Here is a 20558-nt window from a genome sequence, read left to right as displayed (position 1 = left end):
GACACCTATTTGGAAAGCCAGAGACAGAAAATCAACTGTGGGCATTAAAGTAGAGATAATCAGGGTATTTAAAAACTATGTATTTGCAATCTTAAGGAATTTATTAAGTTATAATTGACAGGTAACATTATTAGTTTCAAGTACACAACATTAGTTTCAAGTACACAACAACGATTCAATACTTGCATACATTGTGAAACAATCACAATAGGTCTAAGTTGCATCCGTCACCATAGTTACAAAATATGCTGCAGTAAATGTGGGCAGGGCGGGGGGTGGTGGAATATATCTTTCCAAGTTAGATTCTTGTTTTGTTTTGTTTTGTTTTGTTTTGTATTGTTTTGTTTTGTTTCAGGTAGATACCCAGAAGTGGACTCTCTAGATCCTATATTAGTTACATTTATAATTATTTGAGGAACCTCTGTACTGTTTTCCCTGGCGCTAATTTACATTCCCATCAACAATGCACAAGTGTTTCCCTTTCTCCACATCCTTGCCAACACTTGTTATTTCTTATCTTTCAGACCGTAGCCATTCTGACAGATATGAGACGATAGCTCATTGTGGTTTTGATTTGCATTTCCCTGATGATCAGTGATGCTGAGCATCTTTTCATGTACCTGCTGGCCATCTGTTATGTTCTCTTTGAAAAAAAAAAAAAAAAAGTTCAGTTTCTCTGCTCATTTGCAATTGGATTATTTGGGGGCTTTTCCTATTGAGTTGTATGAGTTGTTTATACATTTTTGATATTAAGGCCTTATCAGATATATTATTTGCAAACATTTTCTCCCATTTGGTAGGAAGACATTTCATTTTGTTGACGATGGTCTTTGCTGTGCAGAAGCTTTTAGTTTGATGTCGTCCTTCTTATTTATTTTTGCTTGTGTTGTTTGTGTTCTGGCATCAAATTAAAAGAATCATCAATAAAATACATCAAGGAGCTTACTGCCTGAGTTTTCTTCTAGGGGTTTTATGGTTTCAAGTCTTACATTTAACACTTCCATCCATTCGGGGTTAATTTTTATGTATGGTATAAGGTAGTGGTCCTTTTTCTTTTTTCTTTTTCCTTTTTTTTTTTTTTTTTTTTTTTTGCATGTGACTGTCCAGTTTTCCTAACACCATTTGTTTAAAAGACTGTCCTTTTCCTGTTGTATATTCTGGGCTCTTTTATTGCAAAAATAATTGACTATCTATGTGTGGGTTTATTTCTGGGCTCTCTGTTCTGTTCCACTGATCTGTGTCTGTTTTTATGCCAGTACCATACTGTTTTAATTACTATAGTTTTGTTACTATGGTTTAAAACCAGGGAGCGTAAGGGATCCCATCAGAGCAGCACCCACAAAGCCTCCAGCTTTGTTCTTTTTTTCTTAAAGCTGGCTTTGGCTCTTCGGAGTCTTTTATGGTTCTGTACAAATTTTTAGAATTATTTCTTTCTCCATGAAAAATGTGATTGGTATTTTAATAGGGATTGCATTGAATCCAAAAGTTGCTTTTAGTAGTATGGACATTTTTGTCAATATTAATTCTTTTAATCCATGAGCATGAAGTATCTTTCCATTTACTTGTGCCTTATTCAATTTCTGTCATTAATGCCTTATAGTTTGCAATGTGTGGGTGTTTCATGTCCGTAGTTAAATTCTGTAAAGTTATTAAAGTTATTAAAGTTATTCCTAGGTACTCATTCTTTTTGATGCAGTTGTAAATAAGATTGCTAAAAGTAGGAAATTTAAAACTCAAAAATGAAACAAAGATTATTGCTAACAATAAATTCATTTCCTGTCAAACGGACATAGTGATGACTTCGTGTCAAAGAGTCACTGTTTTTCCTGACTTGAAAAAGTATTTCATACGATCAACTATTTCATTTTCACTAATGTATCTTTTACTAACTTGACCGATTCTTTGGCCGAATCAGTCTAATTGAGTTTCTCCCCCACTCTTGCCTCATCACCTAACAATCAGCCTGAAACCTCCCTGCTCTGTTCCTGAACTCCTTTTGCTCAGGAAAATGGCATCTGTTACTTTGAAATGATACATGCCTTTCTCTTCCATGATTGGCACTGGGGATCTTTCTGTGCATTAGGAATTTATTAACTGTGAAAATCACAGATATACTCTGTTGAATTGGCAGGGATGGTGGATATATTACAAGTTTCAAATGGAATCCACACATTTTGAAGGTTAGATGAGGTTAATTCATGATGGTGTCAGCACGCCTGACTTAATCATTGCTGGTAAAACACAAACAAGTTCAAAAGAAGTTTCTTCAAAGGCAAGCCCAACTATTGGATATATGTGCATTCATGCCATTTGCTGATAATTTTGTGTGCTTACATGTAGGATTCACAGAGGTCCCTTAAGCCTTACTCTTGGTTTATGCCTAAAATGCTAAGTAGGCCCATCTGCAGAATTGAGACATCTGAATATATGATGAAAAAGTGCATGTTTGGGCCAGGCTGAGCAGCTGTCATTTTTTATTTGATCAAATTTGAGCTACAGATCTTAGATCACACATGGGACACAGCCTTTGGCTACTCTGGATGGAATGTATTTCAGATGGTGCAGTTGATTTACGAGAATAGGGTGTCTGAGACAATGCTCCCTTAGCAGCCCATTAACTATCTTATAGCAAATGCATGTTGGGCTTAAGAATCCCTCTTTGAATAAAAGAGAACATTTTTTGGTAGATAATATGTATAAGTCCAGATTCTGAGTATTAGAGCATCTAGCTCAATATCATCAGTACAGAATTTTATCAAGTACACTCCACTGTACTTATTTTTTTGACATTAAAATTTCTTAATGTTATGTGGTCAGCTCTGTGGATCAAATCGTGATAGAATTGCTCTTTAAAGATGAAGTAAATTGCTCCTCTGGAACTATCTACAAAATGGGTTATATTTTATACAAGTTAGAAGGGGTGAATCATTAAAAGACACTAAAGTTGTATTCAGTTCAGCTCGAATAAAAAGACTCAGTGGTTAGAGTTAGATCTTATGAGTTCTTACTTTAAAAAATTGGTTGCAAATAGTTAATATATTGATGAAAGGATAAAAATTGTAATGCAGGGATAGAGTTTTAAAAATCAATCTATTAGATAATATTTGACTCTTCGGTAACAATATTATAACATGAATTTCCTCTCTCTTTAATAATGTGTATGAATCTTTTCCTCATAGCATCTGTTCTAAATCAGTCTATTTTCCCATTGCTTTTAAAATCAGGTCAAGGTTAATCTCCTATTCCATGTTTGCTTTCCAGGCATTAGTCACGAAACTGCTGATGAAAAGGTGATTTTTGGCATTGAATTTAATTCAACCTTTCTGGAATGTATACCTAAATCCCAACAAGCATCTATTAAGTGGTATATCCAGCGGTCAGGAGATGAGCATCGAGAGGAGGTAAGTTATAGTCTTCAAAGAATGCTCATCTCGAGAGAAATAGTGTAAAAGTTAAATCAAGTTTTGGTGGTGAGAAATGTTCAATGTTTAGTGCCGTATGGTGCTCTCCTCACTATTTGGGGTAAAGAGGAAAATACTAATTTATACTCACTAACATGGAAGATAACAATGCTTTTGATATGAATAGGACAACTTAGGAGCGAGCACCTGGGTGACTCAGTTGGTTAAGCATCCAACTCTTGATTTCGGCTCAGGTCATGATCTCATGGTTCATTAGTTCGAGCGCCGTGTTGGGCTCTGGGCTGACAGTGCAGAGCCTGCTTGGGATTCTCTTTCAGCCCCTCCCCTGCTTGCATTAATAAACTTAAAAAAAATAATAGGACAACTTAATACAGACACATTAATAAAATATATTTAAAATTAGATTGAATTTTTATAAGAAATTTACATATTTTTTCCAAATTTTCATTCTCATAGATTGTCTCTATTTTAGAGCAATTCCCTGGTCAAAAACAAGAACACATATTTTCCCCCTACGGTAGGATAAGGAGTAAATTTTGACTGTGTTTACACTTAGGTCATAATAGTGGTTTAACTATTGTGTTTAACTTAGATCATTTTGTGTTTAACTTAGATCACAAAGTGAAACAGGTTGAATATGGATACAGAAACAAATACCTATCTTTGTCATATCAGGTGAACAAGTTGGATAACTATCTGGACATGTACCCCTTCACTCTGGATGTGTTAAAATTAAATTAGCAAAAGGAAAAGCAGTATGGGTGTTCTCTTTATCTTTTGACTTTTTCTGTTTGAGTCTAAGACATACATATGATTGAAACATATAACAGAAATTTTGTGAGGTAGATAAATTATATACGTTGCTGAACTTAGTGAGATGACTTTGGGTAGTCTGAGAAATCCTGTATTATTATTTAGTGCCATGAAACAAAGGGTAAATGGCAAAGTTTTTATTTTCCTCTTTCAGTGCCTAAGAGAAACCAGTGACACTCAGTATAGAGTTCTAATATTCCCAATAGTAAACCAAGGATATTGTAACGAGTAATGGAATGAATTCAGGATTCAGAATTCGATATTTGATTGAATCTCAGTCCTGTGTTTGGTAATATCATTGAGCCTGTATGCGCCAGGATTTTCTAAAGTGAACGAAATAAATTCAAAAGTTACTATGAAAGTAAAATGAGAAAATACAGATGAGAATGTGAATTTCAAAGCAGCGGATTACTCACAAGTGTAAAATACACTTATAAAATTACAGATACGCGGGGCACCTGGGTGGCCCAGTCAGTTAAGTGTCAGACTCTTGGTTTAGGCTCAGATAATGATCTCACACTTTGTGAGTTCCAGCCCCACACTGGGCTCTGCACTGGTGGTGCAGAGCCTTCTGCTTATGATTCTTTCTCTCCCTCTCTCTCTGCCCTCCCCCCGCCTTTCTCTCTCTCAAGTTTACATAACTTAAAAAAAATTTCAGATACTCTCCATCAGGAAGATGTGTGAAATAGGAAATAGCACTGGTCATGGTTTCAGCTTGACTGCTGAGGATTTATGAGCAGGTTGAGAAGTTTTCCTAACACTCAATTTCTCTGTCATATAAATAGGCAGAGCAAATGCTCTAAAATACCAGCCTCCTTGATAAGTCTATAAACATTTAAAATAATACATGTAATCGGTCAGACATTAGTAGAGAATAGTGGTTCTCAACTGCAGGCGAATTTGCTGCTAGTGTTCACATCTGGCGATATCCAGAGACGTTCTTAGTTGTCACAGCTGGATGGACGGTGGGTCGAGGGTGCTTTTGGTATCTCTTGTGGGTAGAGGTCCGGGATGATGTTAAACATTTTTCAGTTCAGAATCCCTCACAAGAAAGAGTTTTCTGGCCCCAAATCTCAGTAGTGCTGAGGCTGAGAAACCTTGCAGTAGAAGGACCAAGTTGATCATAAGAAATTGATGGAAAGATATGTTCTACGATTACATTAAGGTGTTAATATCTTTCTCTTCATCTGAAATCTTCAAGAACAAATGTTTTTATTAAAATGTTGACTCTACATGCTTAATACCAAGGGAATACTCCGGTGATTGTCATGTCTGATTTCTCCAATAAAACTTGGATTCTTCATCATTACTGACATACGTATATTCTAAGATTACAGCATATCTGTATTTATAATACATGTTTATTTTAAGGGCCCCATTTTTTCCAATATATATTAAAGTATTATCTGACATGGAAGTGATTATAAAACTTTGAAACATAAAGCATTAACTTTTTATCGAAGAAATATTGAATCTGAATTTTAACATGCACATTTTTAGTTACATTGTAATATTTTACTCTTAAATGTCCCAAACCAGCAGTTTTAATTTTATAGCTAATAAAGTTTGATAATTTCTCACCAGTTAAAAGTAATTCTTTAAATATGATGCTTCTTCCATGGCAAATTTAATCTGACTTTTAAAAGACTATGGTACTCTGCTTGGGGGGGAGGGGGTAGTCTCCTAGTTCTAGATATATACATTTGCCTATTCATGTTTCCATTCGCATCTTTCATATTCCTGAAGAAGCAACGCATTCCTTTAATGTACCTTTTAACAGTATATCATATGGTCATGGTGGTACCATGCTCCATGAATTTTAATGGGGCAGGAATAGTGTATTTTACTTAAAAGTATGCTAGCTGTAATATTTCAACTGCTATTTTCATCTACCTTTGTAAGTAGGTAGTTACACATTGTCCAGGATATGCAGTCCTGCCTCCTGAGCTGAGGAAAAGGGCAAAATCCAGACTAGACTTGAAGCATTTTTCCCAGCAGGCTGTCTTCTGCTCCTTACCAAGAAGGTCACAGTTTGGAATCTTTCCCCACTGAAAAAAAGCCTGCGGGAGGGACTAGAATCTCCTGTGGCACAGAGCCTGTCACCAGCTTATTCTCTGCCAGGAGGAGAACATTTCCTTACTGAGCTGTTTCACAGTTGGGTGCTGTTGGGGAGGTCATGAGTCAGTTATCTGCTGACTTCCTTATAAAGCTGTTCTTGAAATTGATGATGTTTATGCTGTAAGTAGCAAGTTAATCGGCAGTCCCTGAGCTTCTGTTGAACTTTTGGGGTCTGAATGACTAGAAGAGGTAATACCTTATGCCATTTGTGGGAGTATTTTCTGTGTGTGTGTGTGTGTGTGTGTGTGTTTAAAAAATATTTTAAAAACATCTTCAAGTATTTGTATTTTTCCCTGCGTAGGTCTTTGTTTTATTGTCGTTCTTTCTATTATAAAAGCAATATAAATGGTTTGGAAAATATAGTGACACATAGAGAATTATGAGGCCTCTAATGATGTCTATTCCAATTTTTTTTCCACTAGCCATTACACTTTGAGCAGCTTTCCTTATCATTCAATTTGAATACCATGTTTTTTCCTAGCCCTACGCCCGCCACCCTGACACCACAGTCTTCCATGATTATTCCAAGTTATTTAAATAGCACGTGTTTCTTCCTCTTTGAAAAAAATAGTAGTCAACTTCCTGATATCTAAATCTTCCTCTGCTCTTCTGTTTTCTTAGGACATATCTTTTGAGGTAAAATAACTGAGTGAAAAGTTATCTTTATGGCTTTTGATGAGCAACTGTATATTGCTAATTTCTTGTCAAAATCACCGTATATGAATTTGCCTTCTCATACTTCATAGTTGTCAGCTTCCATTGTATTTGAAGTGCTGTACCCATCATTTGTTTAGTTAATTTATTTATTTTTATTTATTTCTAATGTTTTTATTTACTTTTGAGAGAGAGAGAGAGAGAGAGTGAGCGAGCATGAGTGGGGGGAGGGGCAGAGAAAGAGAGAGGGACAGAGGATTCAAGCCAACTCTGGCTGACATCAGAGAGCCCAACGTGGGGCTCGAACTCACAAACTGTGAGATCATCACCTGAGCCGAAGTCGGATGTTCAACGGACTGAGCCACCCAGGCTCCACCATTTGCTTAGTTTACATTGAAGTATTCATTAAAAATGATTTTCACAGGGGCACCTGGTTGGCTCAGTCGGTTAAGCATCCAACTTCGGCTCAGGTCATGATCTTTCGGTTCATGAGTGCGAGCCCTGCATCGGGCTCTGTGCTGACAGCTCGGAACCTGGAGCCTGCTTCACATTCTGTGTCTCCCTCTCTCTCTGCCCCCTCCCCTGCTTGCATTCTGTCTTTCTCTCTCTCTCAAAAATAAACATTAAAAATTTTTTAAATTATTTTCACAAACTCTTTTAAACTCTATTATTGATGTGAACATTTTAATGCTATGCATAAGTAACTTATTATGGTTTATGTCTCTAAAATGTGTGTTCCTTACATAAAAAAGAGTTTTATATTTTACATAGACAAATCTATAGATTTATATCTCGATGATGTCTCACTTATGATGCTTAGAAACTCCTTCCCTAACGAAACAGCAAATATATATTTTCCTAGTTATTACCATTTTATTCTTACCATTGCAGTTTGCATTTTATATTTACATTTACTATAAGACACCAGATTAATCTAGGGGCTAGTGATGTATAAATTCCATTTTTTTTTCTTTCAAAGAACGAATCAATTGCCTCAGAACTATTTTTAAATAAGTCTTCCTTCTATGTTTGTTGCAGAAAAGAGATATTCTTGAAGGCCTAGTCACTTCGAAGACACATGCCATGCTTTAGCTATGAGAGATTTGACAGGCAAATTATCTGCAAGGGAATTACCATTAGGCTGCTATTATTGGAGAGCAGAGTCCCTGACCTTTACCTGCTGCTTCATACCTAAATGTCCTTTGTCCCTCTCCACGCTACTCTTCTCGTGTTAAATGAATTGCCCTTCACTGAAGATCTACATTTAATAATGCCAAATATATTATCCTTGTTCACATTAGGCAAATGGATAGTCGACCCCAGTTCAAGCGTGGTTTTGATTTAGCGGAGCAGTTTTTACTTATCACTCTTAGAGTGGAGAAAATTCCATGAGTTTAAATCAGAGGCCAGAGATTACATTATCTCTTTGTAAAGGAGCTGAATTTTCTAAATGGACTGTGCTGACATCTCACTGTGGAGATACAGCCTGCGTAATGCATCCTGTTCCAGGATGGAAGGCAAGCAGTACAGAGAAGGAGAACGTGACGCAGACAAATGTGAATCAGCCGCTTAATTTCTGGGTCGCAGCTTCCTGTCTCTAGATAGCAAAAAAACCCTATGAAAATATAGCAATTCCAACTGTATTTTATTAGAAATACTATTTCAATCAAGGCATGTTTTTGAAAATTGACAAAGAAAAAACACTTAAATGATCTAATAAACGTTAGATAAATCCAGAAAGAAATTTATTAAAGTGCATTTTATATCTATAGGTCAAAAAAGAAAAAAAAGAAAAATTAAGCATTCCACGGAAGAAAGAAAAGGGAAGGATCACACTGGACTAAGGAAATGCCGGGTGTTTATGAAACTCTGAGTCCAGTAGGGACAGACATAGACTCAGAAGGAGGGAAGGGAGCTGGACTTCAGAGTTAAACAAATAAACAGGATACAAAAAGAGAACAGCAGAGATAATGAAGTGTTACATCATATGTGCGAAATCAAAGTCATAATTTCTTCCTGTCAGGAGATTAAAGAGAACAATAAAAAGTAGTGAGTCAGAGCTGTGACAGCTCTCTAAAAGCCACATTAAGCGCAGCTTAAACATTAGCAAGAGTTCCAGTTATGAAATCTAGAGATGAACTGAAACTGAAGTCACCCACCTTGACTGTCATGCTAATAACCACAGGCCATTTTCTATTAAGAGGAAATTACAAAAAATAAAAGCCTCAGAACATCACCTCTCCAGCTTTCCAGTGACAGTGCAGTAGTCTATAATGTTGCTAATAATACCTCACACTTTAACCTTCCAAGAGCTTTACTCTTAACCCCCCAAATACACCATATGCTCTGTCACCAACTTGATAAATGGAAGCCCCATCGGAGAAGATAAATGAGTAATCATAGGAAGCAGAGTCGGCAGATAAGTACCAGATCCTAGGCTTTGGAGTCAGAATTGTGTGATCTAAGATATATTTAAAATTTGAAGAATAATTCCTACAGGAAAATTATTTAAAGGAAAACGTGTACATAATGTGTTAAATTTGAGATTAGTATTTCTGCTTAAGATGGACCCTTTCGAATCCTACCAATTCAAGTTCACATTTGTTATTTTAGGCATGAGACTCCCCCCCGTTTCTGAGAATGTAAGTGAATGACAACAGCGTTTTTAAATGCCTGGGCCTTTAGAGTAAGTCCATTAAGAAAAAAAAAATAGTACACACAAGAATCACCAAATGGGAGAAGTTAAGGGAAACAAACAAACAAAACCCTGATGGTGTGGATTCAGTGTAGAACGAAGGCAGCCTGGAGACCATTCAGCTTCATTAACCAGGGATCTGGGCTGTGACCTGCCTTTGGCCTCGCGTGGTACCCCGCCAGCTGCACTTCTCTGGCACAGAGGGTGGTTGGCTATATACTTGTTAGTTAACTGGGCTGGTAGCCAGAGATGTTTCTTTTCCTTTGCTCATATTTCCACAATTGGAGGGACTTTTTCCTACATATTTTTCACATAAAGATGCAGTGTATAATCCACCCACTGTGAATACATTTAATTTAGCCGTCTTTATGCCTCCTTGATTTCCATCCACTAAAAGTCTACAATTCAGGGACAGATGTGTAAACTGGGAAATCTTCCAGACTTCTTTGTTGTTGTTGTTATTCTACTTAGTGCCGAGCCTCTCAACAATATTCCACATGAAACAGGGCTCTTGTGTCGGTAAACATGCCCCCAGTTATATTGAAGGTAGATTTGCTATTCACACCGGGTTGGGGGCCAGGCAAGCCTAAATGCTTGAATTGTCTTCCAGTGCTGTTGCTTCAAAGGGTAAAGGGCATCATGTTTCAGGAGGGGTTCTTTTTTGTTCATTGAGTTTTCTCACACTTGAAATCACATTACTAGGTCATAGTATACCGAGGTATGGCAAATATTTCCACAAATGACATAATCTAAAGTATCACATATACACACAGTATCAAAATTCAATCCATAGTAAAAAGGGAAATTCAGCTTTAAATGTTGCTAACCTTCTGACGATGGTCCTACTCAGTTACAGCTCTAACATCCCAAAAGCTGTATCCATGCTTTTCCCCTAGACTTTTAACAAGTCGCCACTTACGGTCTCCATATGCTGCTCAGCTCACTTACTGGGTGATATCCAGAAGACAGAGTGAATTCCTTTTGGAATCCTTGTTCTATTTCTACTTCACAGGTAGTAGCATGTGCTAAAATCCCTCTTTCTGCACGATGACTGTCAGTGTCCCGTTCTGGCTCAGAAATTCAGATACCAATTGGTGTTTTTAATATCCCACTTGGTATGTGAAATTTCTGTAAAGATGGTCGGTTGTGAGTTTCCAGTTTTACTTCATTGTTTTTTATAGCTTTCATTCCTACCTGTAGACTGGGAGAAAAACGAACTATGTTCCAAAGGTTTAGTTAGATAATAATGAGATGCAAACCTGCATCTTTGGGGGCTGTTACTTTTGTGGAATTTGTCACTGTCTTCCACTGTGGCTGGTAATATTATGCTTGATGACAGGGAGACGGGAATAGATCTCTTAGGTTCATCTGACTAAACCTAGGGAGCCTCTGTTCATGTGCTCATAGCCCTCTCTGCTTTTCATTTATTATCTCCATTTTTCCAATTCTGCAGTTGAAACCTGATGAAAGGATCATCAAAACAGAATACGGGCTACTGATTCGAAGTTTGCAGAAGAAGGACTCTGGGATGTATTACTGCAAAGCCCAGGAGCACACTTTTATCCACACCATAGTGAAGCTGACTTTGAATGTCATTGAGAGTGAACAGATGGAAAATACCCAGAGGGCAGAGCACGAGGAGGGGCAGGTCAAGGATCTGTTGGCCGAGTCACGGTTGAGATACAAAGACTACATCCAGATCCTTAGCAGCCCAAACTTCAGCCTCGACCAGTACTGCGAACAGATGTGGCACAGGGAGAAGCGGAGACAGCGAACCAAGGGCGGCCCCAAGTGGAAGCACATGCAGGAGATGAAGAAGAAACGAAATCGAAGGCATCACAGAGACCTGGATGAGCTTCCGAGAGCCATGGACACGTAGTTTTTTCTTTAATTTAAAGAAAAGAATGCTTTACCTGCAAAAATAGCATCTTCTGTTTTGTACACCCCATATACGAACTCTTGAGAGCTTTCCACGGAGTTGTGCTAAGGCAAAGGACCCAAGAACGATAATCTGAATAAGACTATATGTGGTGAATATGGCATAGCGAGGGCAAATAATTCACCTGAACCGGTTTTCCGAGAACTAAACATGTACCTGCAAAGTAGTAAAATTAGCCTCGAAATAGGGGCTTCCCATTTGTAAATGTTTTATGTCCTGAGTTTTTGAATTTGTTATGTCATGTAAATACCTGAGGTCAGCAAGCATCAAATTTTATATTGTCATAAGGTGCTTTATTTCCCTTGCATGGACGTTAAGGATGGAGTTGACCATGCAGTTGTGCTATATATATGTTCTTATGAACAGATATATCAATTCTGCTCTAGAACTGGCTACTACACGGTAGGAATTGGAAGACACAAATGCACACAGACCACACTATCAACAGGATCTTTCCCGGTTCACTCTTGGTTCACGGTTTAGGAGTTTGGAGAGGTGCATTATTTCAAACTACAGAGGTTACGTTCGTTGTACTGCAGTGTGATTTACTGAAGGTATAAATGCTCCTCCCAGCATTCCTTATGACTTGTCAGGAGTAACAGGTTCGTGGAGAGAAGTTAGTGCTCGGTTATGTGTTTTTAGAATATATGCCGAGCTTTAGAGGGACGGAATGCTTCATAAATATTTTAATAAGACATGGGAAAACATTTTAATAAGGGAAACACCATGATGTATACTGCATCCTAATGGGAAGGCATACAGATGGGATTTGTTAAGAGACAGAAAGAAAGACAGCCATAAATTCTGGCTTTGGGGAAAACTCATATCCCCATAAAAAGGAAGAACAATCACAAATAAAGTGGGCGAAATGTAATGTAGCTTTGGTCACCAGAGTATAAGTAGCTGCCAATTTGTAATCCATCTGTTAAAAAAATTCTACATTATAACAAACTGCTAGCGAAAGTCTGAGGAAAAGTAAATTTTCTAAAAGATCATGGGAAGAATGAACACAGATTTATTTACAACCAATGGGATTTCAGTAGTACTTCCTCTCTTTTTTTCTAAAATTTCATTGTACTCTGTAAATTATTTCCATTTACTGCCTTTATTCTCTCCTGAATATTGGATTATTGGATTTTATTTGAGTGAATAGGAAAATAACAATATATGCATATAGAGAGAGATAGAATTAGGTAGACTAGAGTGGTGGGGAGTGGGGATATATATTTGTTGAATAACAGAACAAATGCAAAAATTTTGACAACGGAAAGGGTTAAATTAACTCTTTGACATCTTTTCTTCACACAATCTTTTTGCATTTCTGAGATTATATGCTGTAATTCAAGTAACATTGCTTTCGTAATTTAATAATAAATAAGCCTAATGCATGTAAAGAAACCGAACTCGCAGCATTAACCTAAACATTTTTCATATTTTGTTAGCACTTTCGAATGTTTCCAATTCGACTTTCCCTCTCTGCATACGTATGGTATGTTTCCTGCCTGTGGAAGCAGGACTCACCTTTCCTTCTTGGAACACAAAACCCTTAGCCTTCTTCTGTTTTGCCTCTTCACGCCCTTTTTAGTGTGAAATGAAAAATTAGTCACTTCCTCACATGGAAGGCAGCCTTTCAGAAAACTGAATAGCAGACATTGCTCGTTTATCATGCATGCTGCATATCTTGAAAGAAGAGCCTCTGAGAACCTGTGTGGTTAAAGGGCACCTTATTAGAGTTCAGTGTCATGTCTGTGACTGACTCGATGTTCAGAACATTCAATCTTACGTTCATTTTATTTGTCTTGCTTACCTATGTCAAAGTAGTCACAGTGCTGTGTGAGGTTAAGTACCTCTTTTGAAATGATACCGTAAATATTTGTAGGTGTTTCACTATACAGAAAGCTTAAATAAGTTTTTGTTTGTTTGTTTTTAAGGTGAACCAGACACAAACACTCTTTAAAAGTAATGCATAAGAAAGCTGTAGGGAGATCAGGCTAATTGAATATCGTAATGAGAGTGTCTGTAACTTTGGATTCGCTGGGTCTAAATGTTGCAGGAACTCATAGCAAGCTCAAAGCAAATAAATGGGAGCCTGTTTTATTTTTAAGATTTCCTGTATATCAGACAGTCATGATCAAAGCAGAGATGGCTTTGGGAAAATTACATGAAGCTCAAATGTTAGGATTGACTTCTGTAATAAATTTGGTTTTCATCAAAATACGAATGTTCAGGCCATTTTTTAATTGCTCCTTTTTAATCTTAATTATTTAGATAAAGTTTGGGCAACTTCTTTTACCCTACAGCTAATATTTGGGCTGCTTTAGATCTAAAACATTAACTTATGGTAATTGCTTAAAATGTATTTGAAATATTGAGTAAATATTGAGTGAAACAAAAAGTCATAGAATAAAAAAATATGGACAAAGATTTATGTGTATTTGTAAAGATAGAGGACATCTAAGCTACATTGAATTTTTAACCTTTTAATTGCCTGGAACACTTAAGACAGTGTGAATGTATTAAGTCTAGGGCTGAGACACAATATATACTTCCTCACCACTGAAGGTTTTACCAAAATTTCCTTGAAATAATGAAAACTAAAATTATAGTCATAGTTTCAAAAATGTTTGCTAAGAAATCAGCTATCTATGGAGAGGTCTTAAAATGTCTGCTTATTCTTGGTTTCATATTTTTCTCCCCTGTTTTGAATACATATGTCTTTAACTTGCATATTCTTGCCTGCACTTCATTCCATCTATTTATGCTGCTAAATGGAATTCTGCCTTTCTGCATACATTTACATTCAATTCATTGGGAATTTTGAGAGTTTGCTTAGAAATGAATAGTAATTAATTTATGTAGAAGCTTTTTTTCCTCCAAAGAGCTCAAAGCACTACATTCATATTACTGAATAAACATTTTGGAAAACCAACCAAATTACTTAAGAGATGGAAAAGTAGTCAGAGAAATTCAGAAATTTGCAAAAGCTACAACAGTAGAGGAATCATAATCTATACCAAATCTCACCAATGTTTGGCTAACTGATGCTCATTTTCAATATGCTACCTGCAAAATTGTCTTACTCTTGAATTCTGCCTTTGGTCAATATTTCAGTTCTTTTATGCTATTAAGTTTTGTTCCTGCTGAATTGTATAGACTCAATTAAAAACTGAGTTTACAGTGGCCAGTGACTGTTTTTCAACATTATCAAAACTAAACTTTCAAAGTTTTATGTTAACCACATGTCCACAGAATATTAAGTTGAATAAGAACATTAATTAGACACTGGTATTTTAAACTTAAATATAAGCTATATTTCATATATATAATGAATACAAATGAAAATCAAAACTGAAATGGCTTCTCTTTAGAATGTTACATTTGTCTCAGACAACATGTTGGAAAAGTGATTAGCCTTGTTGGGAATGGATAGTTTAGAAAAAAGTGATATTTGAAATGTTTTTATAGAAAGATGTATTTTTCTCAGTAAATGACCACAACATTTTAATAATTTAGCTTACAAGTGAGGTTAAAAAACAAGATTTAAAATTCCAATATTGACAGTGCAAAGATAGGAATATGCACATGAATTATACCTCTCATTTAAATATTTTGTAGTATAAATTATTTATGGTAAGTTTGAGATAGAGGATTTTTTGGGAAAGGGCAAAAATCTATCAGCTAGTCATGTAATTTAATTCTGGTATTGTAAGTGGTTACCAATCAATTTTCAATTACAGTTTTGCTATTTTGAAAGAACTGTAGTCTTGTAATCTAAAATAATTGAAAATTGTCAAATGTATATTTTGGTTGTATTATATAATAAAACACAAGCATTAGTGTTCTATGGTTATAAACAGAATGTTGGTTTGTGTGCAAGTTTTGTTTTCAAACCCTAAACATGGTAACCGAAATTTATGCAGGGAATTGCATTAAGAATAAGTGTCTCTCCCCAATTAATATAATTATGTAGCTACCCTTTACTGTGATCTAAATTTAGACTTTGGCAGACTGACATAAACATTACTACCCGAAGTAACTACTTTTAAGACTTCCAGTGATCACCTTATACATAAAATTTGAAAATACTCACCTATATGTTCAGCCCTATGACTATAATTTATTAAAGGAGTAAGCCGAGGTTTTTGGTTTTTGTCTTATAAAGAAACATCTTGAATTTCTTTTAGAGAATATTCTATTTCTGGTCAATTTGGTACATTTGTGAAGGATAGTTTATATTTTCAAGCAGATAATATATAATACCCCCCCAACCCAGTTGTGAAATAACTTGTAGAGATATTGTACAGAAAAATGTCAGGTTTTCTGTGTGCTCTGACAATCTTCAAACATGAGTGTTCACAGTAATGTATAATCCTTGAATGAAAAAAAAATTACATATTGGCATTCTTAGTAGAACGTTAGTAGGATCATGTCCAAGTCATTAATATAAATAGAATATAATACAAGCTCAGTCACTGAGACAATTCCAGTTGTATTTGTTTGAATATAGAAAAGTGCTTGAGTGGGGCGCCCGGGTGGCTCTGTGGGCTGAGCATCTGACTTCGGCTCAGGTCATGACCTCACAGTTCGTGAGTTCGAGCCCTGCGTTGGGCTCTGTGCTGACAGCTCAGAGCCTGGAACCTGCTTCAGATTCTGTTTCTCCCTCTCTCTCTGCCCCATCTCCACTCATGCTCTGTCTCTCTCTGTCTTAAAAATAAATAAAACATTAAAAAAAATTAAAAAAAAAAAAAAGAAAAGTGCTGAGTAATTCTCAAGACAAGAGAAACAAGAGTTGAACATTTAAGTTGAGAAGTAAAAGCATCTATAACCATGTAACTTGTTACCTGCATTAACAGTTTTTCTAGTCCAGGGAAAAGTCTTGCCCAGGAAGATGGAGCTGCATATAACTTTACTGTTTCTTTCAGAAGTTGATACACTTTTCCTTGGTGTATATATTGGTACAAAGACACATCTTGGAGAATGTTTGGGTGTACCCAATTAGGTTTAAAAAGCACATGTTCCAAGAACCAGCTTTTCACAATTACATACGTACCCTTGAGAGCCTTTTCCACATGTGCAATAGACATTTTTAAAAATAGTTATTCTAGAATTAGTTATAATAGAAAAAAGGAGAACAATCTATTTTCTACAAAAAGAGAATGGATAAATTGAAGTGTGGTCACTAAATGGATACAGAAATTTAAATGAAAAAATTGTCTGTGTGTATCAACATAGAAAAATCTCAGAAACACTGTTAAATGAGCAAAGTCAAGGAGTGTAGGAATGCAAGCAGAATTACACTGGATATCAAGTTTAAAGAAGCAAATGATACTGCTTATGGATACATACATTCATATATAAGTAGTAAACATATGAAAAAACACTTCTGGAAAAGTTAAACACCAAATTTAAATAGATTTCCCTCCAAGAAACAAGAGAAAGAGGATATAGGGAGCTACAACTGTTTCAATAATGTTTTGCTTTCTTAAACAACACGTCTAAGCCCAATGTTATATTTACATTACATATATTTGTAGGAACTAGTATATTTAAATGTTAATAATTGACGAAGTTGGGCATTGGATTGCGGTTTAAATATATTACTCTCAATACAATTCTGTGTGCTTGAAATATTTCACAATAAAAAGTAAATTAAGGATCTAAATCTCACAGAACAAATTATTCAATAATAGATTCTAAAGAGGGAGGGAAAGAGAGAAGAGAATCAGATATAGAAATATTAGATATTCAGCCATCATAATAGATGCAGCTTTCCAGCTCCAGTTACTCTTACATTACGGACTTTCCTGGACACCCTGATTATTTTTAAAAAACGTGACAGCTAGGACCTTGGTTGGCCTCAGGGACCCGCGGATAATGTCTAGTTTTCAAAGCAACACCTTATTGTTATGGAAATGCCTAAGGCATCTAGGATATGGAACTATATGCTTAATATGCCAAAAAGACTCCAAACAGCTGAGTTGGCCTTTCTTGGATTGGACACTGTTCAAGGTTGATATTTAAAATATAGAGTTCCTTCTTTCTGGCTTGCATATCAAAATTATAAACCAGCTTACACCCTTTAGGTAACTGAAGAAGAAAGAGAAATATTTATATCTTGCAAAATGTCTTTAAATGGTCCCACAAATCATTATTTTCCGTAGAAAGATTTTATATTGATATAACTTGCCTTTTTAATTTACTATGGATGTTTTGTTTATGTGTAGAGATCGGCCAAAATTTAGCCCAACATTTTTGCCCTTTACCTATTCTCAATTTCATTGGGTCCTGTTAGTGAGGGATTTGTGTATTTAAATATGTAATCGCAGGAGTATTTGGGGGTATATTCAGAGAGTATTAATTTAAAGTACGTCAACCTGAATAAGAAGAGAATAAAACCAATTTACCAGATGGGAAGTTATCATTTAGAATCAGGAAAAGGACTGCTTCATGGGCCCTATCCCTCTAAGCTTTTAATATATTGAAACAAGTACGATTGTGTAATTATCTTCAATTATTGAATTGTGTTATAAATGTAGCCCTTTCATACAGATCATTTTGACTACGGGAAACAAATAAAAAATTAGAGTCACCTGTTGTAATTTGTGTTGTTCCTCTAGTCTTAATTGATATTTGGAAGCGGTCTTAGGCTTCAGGGGCCACAGGCAAAGTTAAGAGTAAGAATTACCGTAACTTACTCCTGTGTGAAAACCATAGAAAGCTGGACAAGAAGGCAAAGGGCTGATTATTAGGAACTTTACGATTCACACGAGATAGAGATTTCATCCTGTGGCCAGGGGGAGAACTTTGGTATTTTTAAGCAGAGAAATGACAGAATGGTATCTCCATTAAATTTGCATACGAGAAATCAACGTAAAGTGAAAAATGACCTCTTGATTTCCATGCGTTGCAACTGGGTGGATGACAGTTTAAAAAAAAAAAGAGAGAGAGAGATAGTAGTCCGCACCCCCACTTTCCCTGGTTTTAATTACCCTGCTCAACAGCTATTCAGAAGTAGAGGATCCTCCTTCTGACCCACCGGCAGGTCACTTGTAGCCAAACGCTGCGTCACAACGCATGTCTCCTTCACCTCACTACACCTATTCCCGCGGGCGTGTTGCCGTCTCCCGTCGTCACGAGAAGGGTAAGTACAGTCCAACAAGATATTTAGAGAGACCACATTCACATAACTTTTGTTACAGTAGATCGTTACAATTGCTCTATTTTATTTGTGCTGTTCATCTCTTACTGCGCCCAATTTATAAACTAAACTTTATCATAGGGATGCATGTAGAGAAAATAAGAACCGTGTACGTGACGTTCAGTAGTATCTGTGTGTTCAGGCATCCACCGGCGGTCTTGGAACCTATCCCTCACGGAGAAGGGGGGTGGTCACTGAAAAGGTTAGGGTGGAGGTCATGGTTTCAACATTAAACACCGAGTTTGGGATGATTTGAAAGAGTGTCGGGTAGGCAGTTTGAAACATGGGCTTGGTGCTCAGAAGTGAAAGCTGGGATTATTTGGTGGTCATGGTCGTAGAGGACGGAAGCAAGGCAACCGGGAATGCAGTGAACATAAGCAGACCTGGGTGGTCAACTTGGAGCCTACATTAGTGTGCGTCTCCTGATGTGAACTTGTCACTAATTTGTCTGATCTTAATGAGATATCTCTCAGGTATCAAAAAGTTTACAGAATTACAGATTTTCCTTGTTTCTCCCCCCAGAAACTAAACTGCTTGAGGACAAAGTCTGTATTCTTATATTTAGCAGCCTTTAGCAACTGAAAAAGAGTTAAACAAGTGTTGTGAAACAACCAAAGAGTTTTCCTCAAAATTATTATGATTCTTTATTTAAGGAACTGGTAAGAAAAAAATTCCACCAAATGGAAGCATTTTTTAAAAATTCCTACCCCATGTGCTTCTTTTTAAATCAAATTGGTAAATTGATGAAGGCCCATTTTCATTTTGAATGTTCTTCTGTTTTAAACAGCAATTACAAACTGGTGTTGGGTTTTTTTCTTTGATTCAGGTAGACTCAATGCCACAAACTACGAGATTTAAACTGATAGAAAGAAGGTCCATATAATTTGTGATGGATGGTTTGTTTAAGCGCAAGGACTTTAAAGAGGTCTTTAAAGAAAACTTGAAAGGTTTAAATTCATAGCGTAGTCAAGAATATAGATTTCTCTGACAGAAATTCTTTGGTAAATAGCATTTTATTTTTGCCATAGTATTTTCCTGTTTGATTTACATGAAAGGGCATCTAAGCATTAAATGAAATCTTCTTGGGAAAACATTCTACTAGACCTTTAATATCAAGTGCTGAATGAAAGCAAACCAAAGTTTTAACATTGTTTCTTTATCCATTTTGGCCCCTGTTTATATTGTCTAAAAATGTGACTGAGTTAGGTATACTGGCTACATTTACACTTTATCTCTTAAACAGCAAAGTAAGTTTCTGTCACTTAGAACTATTAAGATGCATTACTTAAGATGCATTATGAATTTTTAAAAGTGAAATACTGACATATGAAAGTTTTGATTTTATTTTGTTAATGTTTTATTTATTTTTGAGAGAGAGAGAGAGAGAGAGAGAACCAGGAGGGAGGGTCAGAGAGAGAGGAAGACACAGAATCTGAAGCAGGCTCCAGGCTCTGAGCTGTCAGTGCAGATCCCAGTGTGAGGCTGGAACTCACGAACTGTGAGATCATGACTGGAGCAGAACTCAGACGCTTAATCAACTGAGCCACCCAGATGCCCTGAGAGTTTTGATTTTAATTTGAATCCAGGAAGATGTATGTAATTTGCAAAAAACAGCTCTTAAATTTCCCATGCCTGAAAAAAAAACAACCCCCCCCCCCAAAAAAAAAGAAAGGATTCCTAGCTTTAGCAAGAACTATTTCCTTTCTCTGTGATTATATA

General features: G+C 36.3%; 1 protein-coding gene across 1 annotated transcript in view; it reads left to right on the top strand.

Annotated features, from left to right (window-relative positions):
- The window catches only part of SEMA3D (semaphorin 3D), a 202327-nt gene extending 185990 nt beyond the window's left edge, over positions 1-16337 (top strand). The window contains exons 17-18 of the mRNA XM_049641372.1: positions 3262-3401; positions 11156-16337. Coding sequence (XP_049497329.1) covers positions 3262-3401; positions 11156-11581 — 566 coding nt within the window. The 3' untranslated portion in view covers positions 11582-16337. The remainder of the gene's footprint in view (positions 1-3261; positions 3402-11155) is intronic.
- Positions 16338-20558: the final 4221 nt, after the last annotated feature.

The sequence above is a fragment of the Panthera uncia genome, chromosome A2 (assembly GCF_023721935.1).
Source record: "Panthera uncia isolate 11264 chromosome A2, Puncia_PCG_1.0, whole genome shotgun sequence".
In the NCBI taxonomy this organism is placed as follows: Eukaryota; Metazoa; Chordata; class Mammalia; order Carnivora; family Felidae; genus Panthera; species Panthera uncia.
This window is presented reverse-complemented; position numbering and strand designations above follow the sequence as displayed.